The 9,018-nt window shown below is 41.9% G+C and overlaps 1 protein-coding gene across 2 annotated transcripts in view; it reads right to left on the reverse strand.

Annotated features, from left to right (window-relative positions):
• GTF2E2 (general transcription factor IIE subunit 2) overlaps positions 1-8,564 on the reverse strand; it is a 90,459-nt gene extending 81,895 nt beyond the window's left edge. The window contains exons 1-2 of one of the 2 annotated variants that reach the window (XM_069572901.1): positions 8,252-8,564; positions 3,688-3,851 (exon numbers count right to left, since the gene is read on the reverse strand). In XM_069572901.1, coding sequence (XP_069429002.1) covers positions 3,688-3,847 — 160 coding nt within the window. In that variant the 5' untranslated portion in view covers positions 3,848-3,851; positions 8,252-8,564. The remainder of the gene's footprint in view (positions 1-3,687; positions 3,852-8,251) is intronic. The other variant, XM_069572902.1, reaches the window with a different exon arrangement.
• Positions 8,565-9,018: the final 454 nt, after the last annotated feature.

Below are 9,018 nucleotides of genomic sequence, written 5' to 3' on the forward strand. Positions count from 1 at the left end.
TAAATAAATGCAAACACAGCCATATTAACTGGCTGCAAGACTTACTATTGTTAAGGTAACAATTTTCAATGCAATCTCCATCAAAATCACAGGTGACTCTCTCACAAATGAAAACAAGCTGATCCTAAAATTTATATGGAAATGCAAAGGATCCAGGAGAAACCAAAACAACCTTGAAAAAGATAACAGAACTGAAGGACTTATACCTCCCAATTCCAAAATGTTACTAGAATGCTACAGCTATCAAGAGACTGTGGTACTGGCATCAGTTCAGTTCAGTCACTCAGTCGTGTCCAATTCTTTGTGACCCCATGGACTGCAGCAAGCCAGGCCTCCCTGTCCATCACCAACTTCCGGAGTTTACTCAAACTCCTGTCCATTGAGTTGGTGATGCCATCCAACCATCTCATCCTCTGTCATCCCCTTCTCCTCCTGCCTTCGATATTTCCCAGCATCAGGGTCTTTTCAAATGAGTCAGCTCTTCGCATCAGGTGGCCAAAGTATTGGAGTTTCAGCTTCAACATCAGTCCTTCCAATGAATATTCAGGACTCATTTCCTTTAGGATGGACTGGTTGGATCTCCTTGCAGTCCAAGTGACTCTCAAGAGTCTTCTCCAACACCACAGTTCAAAAGCATCAATTCTTTAGCGATCAGCTTTCTTTATAGTCCAACTCTCACATCCATACATGACTACTGGAAAAACCACAGCTTTGACTACACAGACCTTTGTTGGCAAAGTAATGTCTCTGCTTTTTAATATGCTGTCTAGGTTGGTCATAACTTTCCTTCTAAGGAGCAAGCATCATTTCATGGCCACAGTAACCATCCGCAGTGATTTTGGAGCCCATAAAGCTAAAGCCTATCACTGTTTCCACCATTTCCCCATCTATTTGCCATGAAGTGATGCGACTGGATGCCATGATCTTAGTTTTCTGAATGTTGAATTTTAAGCCAACTTTTTCTCTCATTTTTCACTTTCATCAGGAGGCTCTCTAGTTCTTCTTCACTTTCTGCTATAAGGGTGGTGTTATCTGCATATCTAAGGTTATTGATATTTCTCCTGGCAATCTTGACTCCAGCTTGTGTTTCATCCAGCCCAGCGTTTCTAAACGATGTACTCTGCATTTAAGTTAAATAAGCAGGATGACAATATACAGCCTTGACATACTCCTTTTCCTATTTGGAACCAGTCTGTTGTTCCATGTCCTGTTCCAACTGTTGCTTCCTGACCTGCATACAGGTTACTCAGGAGGCAGATCAGGTGGTCTGGTATTCCCATCTCTTTCAGAATTTTCCACAGTTTGTCGTGATCCACTACTTTGATGTAGTCAATAAAGCAGAAGTAGATGTTTTTCTGGAACTCTCTTGCTCTTCTGATGATCCAACGGATGTTGGCAATTTGATCTCTGGTTCCTCTGCCTTTTCAAAATCCAGCTTGAACACCTGGAAGTTCACAGTTCGCATACTGTTGAAGCCTGGCTTGGAGAATTTTGACCATTACTTTACTTGCGTGTGAGATGAGTGCAATGGTGCAGTAGTTTGAGCATTCTTTGGCATTGCCTTTCTTTGGGACTAGAATGAAAACTGACCTTTTCCAGTCCTGTGGCCACTGTGGAGTTTTCTAAATTTGCTGGCATATTGAGTGCAGCACTTTCACAGCATCATCTTTTAGGATTTGAAATAGTTCTACTGGAATTCCGTCATCTCCACTAGCTTTGTTCATAGTGATGCTTCCTAAGGCCCATTTGATTTCTCATTCAAGGATGTCTGGCTCTAGGTGAGTGATCACACCATTGTGATTATCTGGGTCATGAAGATCTTTTTGTATAATTCTTCTGTGTATTCTTGTCACCTCTTAATATCTTCTGCTTCTGTTATGTCCATACCATTTCTGTCCTTTATTGTGCCCATCTTTGCATGAGGCTAGACATATGAGTCAATGGAAACTAACTGAGATTCCAGAAGGGAAAAAAAAACTCATTTGTAGTCAACTGATATTCAACAAGGGTGCCAATGCAAGTCAAAAGTGAAAAGAAAGTGGTTCCCCCCCAACCAAGAAACTGCACAGTGACAACTGAATAACCACACACAGAAAGATGAATTTAGACTCTTACATTAAAACCACATATTACGAAATCAACTCAATGGATCACAGGCCTAAATATGAGAGCTAAAACTATAAAACTCTTAGAAGAAAACACAGGAGTAAATATTTTTATGATCTTGACACCAGAAACACATATAAGGGAATTCCACAAGGTGGTCCGGTGGTTAGAACTCCACACTTTCATTGCCAAGGCCTGGATTCAATCACTGGTCAGGGAACTAAGATTTCGCATACCCCTCTACCTGCCCGCAGAAAAACAACTTTTACAAATCAACAGGAAGACAATTCAAGTTTTTCATATGAGCAAAAAACAATCTGAATACACATTTCATCAAAAGACACATGAATGATCAATAGCACATGAAATCTTATTCATATTAAATCCACAATGACATCACTTCACACCCACTAGAAAGGGTATAATCAAAATGGCAAGGATGAGAAAAAACAGATTCCTCATGCATTGACAGTGAAATGTAATATGGTACAGCCATTCTGGTAGTTTCTTAAAAAGTTAAACAAAAATTTACCACATAACCCAGAAATTCCACTCAGGTCTCTTTGCAAGAGGAAATAAACACATGCCCACACAAAGACTTGTACATGAATGTTCCCAGCAGCACTATTCTTAACAGCCAGAAAGTAGAAATAATCCAAATGTCCATTAACAGGAAAAGGATAGGCAAATTATGGTATATCCATCTAGCGAAATACTCTTAAGCAATAAAAATGCAATGAAATGCTGATATATGGGATGACACGGATGGACACTGAATAAAGTATCAGCAAACTGAATCATACAACAAACGATTATACCCCATAACCAAGTAGGATTTATTCCAGGAATGCTAGGTTGGTTTAACATCTGAAAATCAAGTAATTAATTAATACCATATTAATTAACTGGAGTAGGTTGCCATTTAATTAATTGGAACAAGAAATGGCAACCTACTCCAGTATTCTTGCCTGGAAAATTCCATGAACAGAGGAGCCTGATGGGCTACAGTTCACAGGGTCACAAAGCCTGAGCACAGCACAGCACACAGCACCATATTAACAAAAAACAAGAACAGCATTATCATCGCAATAGATGCCAGGAAAAAGAAGCCACATGCTGAAGAACATATTCTATACAATTTCATTTATATGTAATGTCCAGAAAAGGCAAAGAGACAGAAAGTAGATTATCAGTTATCAGGGGCTGAAGTGGGAACAAGGAGTGACTACCAACTGGCACAAGGAATCTTTTGAGGGTGATGGAAATGTTCAAAAATTCAATGCAGTAACAGCTACACAACACTGTAAACTTACTAAAAATCTTTGAATTATACACTTAAAATGAGTGAACTATAAGGTACATAATTTAAACCTCAATGAATGTGTTTTTTTTAAGAGATAATAACCTAAATTCTAACTACAAAACAACTATTAACATCTTAAGAGCAAAAAAACTCATCATTCCAGCCCTTATACTTAACAAACTATCTAAGAATCAATATGAATGTTGAACTAAAAAATGAACTTACCATGACTAAGTGGTTCCCTGAAAAATAAAAACTAAATAGTCAATTCTACTAACCAGAATTTTGTTTAGAGCCCGATGATCCTCCATGTTCTAGCTTTGCTTTTTTCTTCTTTGATGATGATGGCTCCGAAGACACAGAACGTTTTTCTACTACAGGAGTGGAAAGAGCTCGTTTTTTGAACAGCTCCCGTTCTCTCAAAAGACTTGGATCCATAATGCTGCAAAGGTAAAAATAAGTTTTTTTAATATAGATTCAAGTAACTCAAATGTATATGCCAAATCCACAGGTCTCAACAAAAGTTACTTCCCAAACAAAATTGCCTTTTATTACTAGTTCTCTACGACTTGTATTCATTCACTTACTCATTCACTAAAAAAAAATCTTTAACTCATGCCTGTTATGTGCCAAGCACTGCCCTAGGCTCTAGGAAAGAAAAACAGGATTATTCTCTAAAGCCCCAGAACTTATGCTGTCCAAGATGACCGCCACTGGCTGAAGTGCCAATTGAGCACCTTAAGTGGGGACAGAGCTGAGATGTACTCTAAGGCTGAGATGTACTCTAAGTGTAAAGTACACACCAGATTTAAAAAGAGTCAATACAGGGACTTCCCTGATACTCCAGTGGTTAAGACTGCACTGACAATGCCGGAAACACAGGTTCAGTCACTGGTCAGGGAACTAAGGTCCCTGAATGGCATGAGGTGCAGCCAAAAAACTAAAAAGACTCAATATAGCGAAAAAACATTTTAAATTACTGAAATATTTTAAATGGATGTGATAACGAGAGATTAATATAATATTTTGGATATACGGGGTTAAATAAAACATTAATTTGCCCTATTTTTTCTTTTTTTCTTAAATTATGGCCACTAGAAAATTTTAAATTACATGTGTGGCTGACACTCACAGCTCACACGGTATTCCTACTGGACAATGGCACTTCAGAAGCACTGGGCAGAAATTAGGAGACAGATTTAGGCTCACTGCAAAAAAAGAACAATCAGAATTAGTTAGTTAAAAGGTATATTTTCAAGCACTGGAGAAGGAAATGGCAACCCACTCCAGTATTATTGTCCCTGGAGAATCCCAGGAACAGAGGAGTCTGGTGGGCTGCCGTCTATGGGGTTGCACAGAGTCGGACACGACTGAAGCGACTTGGCAGCAGCAGCATATTTTCAAACTGGTGGACTCTCTATCACAAATAATGAAGAGGTTGAATTAATATTTGTTAAGAAATATCTACAGAAAACTCCTGCTTTGGAAGGAGGTGGGACTAGATAGATCTCTTTGGGGTTTTTTCCATTTTAAAATTCAACATTCTGAGCAACTTCAGTACAACCAGAGAAACCACAGGTTATCCAGCAAGTATTTTTAAAACACTCCTCTCTTGTCTGAACTCTCCCTAGAACGCTATGGAGAGTCTCAGAAGTACACGAAATGACTATGTAAACGATTTCTATGCTATTTAGACTAGTGTTCATAAGCTCATAAGCAAAGTCTCAGAGGAAATGAAACGGAGCAGGACCCTATGGCCCTTGCCCCCATCAAGTCCTCTGTCTTCTGTCTGTGGAAAGGTTCCGAATTTACTCAGAGAAGTGAGAAATGAAGAAACAAGAGGAAACAATCAAAGGAGACTAAATAATAGTAATGCAGTCATTAAGCATAGTCAAGGACCTTTAGTTCCTTCTCAATGACTACAGATAATATTCTGAGCCATATCCTGTGAGCTTGTCTTAAAGATACTGAAACCCCAGGTGGGAGAAGTTACTACATGATGACCAGATTGTACCCACAACAGAAGCTGCCACAATTCTGAGAACTGGCCTCAGAGAAATCTGAACAAATGGACCCTGGAACTGAAGATTAACTGTACCTAAAGCAGCCAAGGTGATGCTGGTCAGACCACTGATGACCAAAGTGAAGATAACTGTCAGAGCTGACTGTGCTGTTTCTGCAACAGCCCCCTTCTTCTATCTATAAAAGCTCTTGCCCCACCACCAATGGCGGGGGAGAGGGAGGCAGGGAGGGGCGGCACAGTGAATCGGCCTTTGGACAGACATATGCCCTCTCCCAGCCTGCTTTATTTCAAATAAGCAAACTTTCCTTTCCACCAACCTGGCCTGCTTACTAGCTTTTGAGCGACAAGTAGCCAGACCCCACACACCCTTCTGTGAGAGAAGAGAGACTCTCAGACTTTGGAAGCTTTCCGGCATGGGATAGCTCAATAAGTATTTTGTAAATGACTAACAAACAGAAGAACATCTTTAAATTGCCCTAGCCTCTCTGTTAATAAGTTTTACAAGCCTTTATTAAATGTCTTCTGTTTGCGGGGCACTGTACCGCACTGCAGCCTTTGGAAAGTTTTGGAAGATAAATCCTTGCCTGCATGTAAGCAGCTTACATTTGAGAATGTGAAAGCACTCAACAACTTGCTTAAAAAGCAATGAATAAATAAAACGTGACTTAGCACGCTAAAAGTTAAAAATGTAAGCATTGAATATCACTCAGTCATGAAAAAGAATGAAATAGTCTATATGCACAATATGGATGGACCTAGAGATTATCACACTAAGTCTGAAAGAGACAAATAGCATATGATTTCATTACTTGTGGAATCTAAAACATGACATAAAGGAACACATCTACAAAACAAAAACAGACTCACAATTGTAGAGAACAAGCTTGTGGTTGTCAAGCAAGATGGGGAGGAGAGAAGAGAAGGGTTGGGAGCTTGGGATTAGCCAATGCAAACTATTATACAGAATGGATAAACAGGTCCTACTGTACAATACAGGGAACTATGTCCAATATCCTGTGATAAACCATAATGGAAAAGAATATGACAAAGAGTATATGTTTAACTAAGCCACTCTGCTATACAGCAGAAATTAGAAACACTGTAAATTAACTATACTTCAATAAAATTTTATAAAAGCACTGATAAGAAATAAACTTGTCAAACTTTAGTTCAGGAAAGAAGAATCACTGACCCTGGACCTCGAATCTAAGACCTCCCTAAATTCTGACCCCTAACAGTAATATGACCTAGGGAATCCACTAGACTTCTCTAAATCCAATTTCATCATAAGTAAAATGAGGATACTACCAATGCTGTCTACATCTAGCCCAACTGTAAGAATAAAATGAGAACATGTTTGTGAAAGTGATTTTTTAAGTAGTAAAGCTAGACCAACGTGTTATTTCAGAACTATTATTTGGATCTGAAAAGAAATAACCCAGTGTTATACTCAGGTGAGGAAGGCAGAAGACAGTCTTGGGGGAGGGAAAGTGTATTAGAACAAGAAAGGAGAATTCCCCAATGATGTGGTGGGGGAAGGGGGGGGGGAACAAGCCTAAAACAACAAACATCTGCTGATTTCACTTTGTAAAGACAGATTATTAACCCAGGCTTTTATAATCACGATTTTAACATAGATAAAATCTATGTTGTTTATTATGTAATTTATTATTAACATAATAAAAGCCTTACAAAGACCTGGATGTTAACAGCATTTGATCCTCACAACTCTATGAGGTATCAGGTATGTATCCTATCACACAGAGTTAAGATCACACAGCTGAAAGTACACAGCCTGGACGCCAGGAGATTGATTCCTAAACCAGGTGCTCCTTATTCCAGACCTAAAACTGGTAAAAGCCTCCAAAACAAAAGCGACCTGCGTGGTATGGGTGAAGTTCAATGGTCCCTAGAACAGAAGGTTTAATGTCTTTCACCATCACATGCTCTAACTTTTCCACCTTTTTCTCATGAGACTACTCCGCATCTGTAGAGTTTCATATGTCCTGTGTAGTAAACAGGACACATCAACTTCCCCGTTTTACATTAAAACACACATCACTGCCACAACTCAGTGAGTTCACGTGTTCCCTCACTGAGAAGCCAAAAGTTCAGTGAAAATCTTTTAACTGCAAAGCCCACATTCCTCCCATATTATCATTTGACTTTATCATTTATCCAGTTTATCATTTGATTTCTTTCAACCTTTCAACTCTTTCTCTCTTGCTTCATTTGCCTGCCTGAGCCTCGCAGGGGCCAATAGTGCTTTGAATAGCCGGCAAGCTGAGAATAAGAGACTGCTTAACCCTGAAAAGACAGCAATGTAGAAGTGGAAGTGAAAAAAGTACCGCAGCGACTTGTTTTGGAAAATGTCTTTAGACTTTGCAGAAAACTATTATAACTCAAGGTTAGGAATCATTCCAAACTAGGTTTCCAAGAGGAAGCTGAAAAAAAAAAAAAAATCCGTGAAGGAGCGCCTAAATCACAGCCTTTACTTGGCTGGGCGCCGCGGTTCCTCAAACTCCACACACCTGGTCCGTGCGGCTACAGCTAATGTAAGTTTGGGGGCTCAGGAAAGGCACGACCAGCGCTCCAATTCGAATTTCCCCTCTTTCCAACCCAAAACTTTGCTCACTGAACCTCCGGCCTCAGAAACAATGCTCCCGAGAGGCTGTAACCGGGTTAAGCGTTTCGGGCAGGGAACCGCAGCCCCGGCTTCCCGCGGGATGGGAGGCCGCGTGCCCCCGGGAATGGGAGGAGGCCCCGAAGAACAACAGGCTGGGGCTCCGCGCCCCAAACCCGGCGTCCGCAGCTCCTACCTGAGCCAGGAGGGCCGCCCCACGCGCCCCGCCGCCGCCTCCCAGAGCCTCCGCCTGGACCAGCCGCCCACGCCCGCGTGGCTGCCGCTTCGGGCTCGTTGTCAGCGCCTCCGCCGCCCGGCACGCATGCCCAGCGCTGCCCCGCCAGCTCGGGGGTCTTCGCACTGGCGGCTGCTGCTGAAGCGGCGGCTGAGGCGGCGACTCTTCCCCCGGCTCCGCCCGCCACTTCCTGATCGGGTGGCCGGGAGCTCAGTCCCGGTAGGCACCGCGGCGCCTCGGCCGCCAAGAACGCGCATGCGTCATCCCGTGCTCCGCCCAGGTATCGCGGGAGGGAAATCTACCAACTTGGGCGTCCCGATCTCCATGACAACGGAAGGACGATTGGGGGCGGGACGTAATTAGGAGTTGAGTCAGTTCAGTTCAGTCCCTCAGCCGTATCCGACTCTGCGCGACCCCATGGACTGCAGCACGCCAGGCCTCCCTGTCCATCACCAACTCCTGGAGTTGAGTAGCCGCAGCTAAAATGGTGCGACTTTAAATGCTATTCACCATCACCTAAAATTCGGAGAACATTGTTCCAGCTCTCTCCCTACACAACTGAAACAGGAGACGCAGTGAAACTAAATAAATGACTGGCTCGAGACAGCACCGCTAGCAATGGCAAATTCTGAAGCAAAGTCCGGTTTCTGAACTCCGAACCCCCATCCCTGTAAACTCTCTTAGAAAAGGATTTGGGATTCAGCAGCAGCGTAAAGGGGTAAAAATAA

Source organism: Ovis canadensis, chromosome 26 (assembly GCF_042477335.2).
Source record: "Ovis canadensis isolate MfBH-ARS-UI-01 breed Bighorn chromosome 26, ARS-UI_OviCan_v2, whole genome shotgun sequence".
NCBI classification, from domain to species: Eukaryota; Metazoa; Chordata; class Mammalia; order Artiodactyla; family Bovidae; genus Ovis; species Ovis canadensis.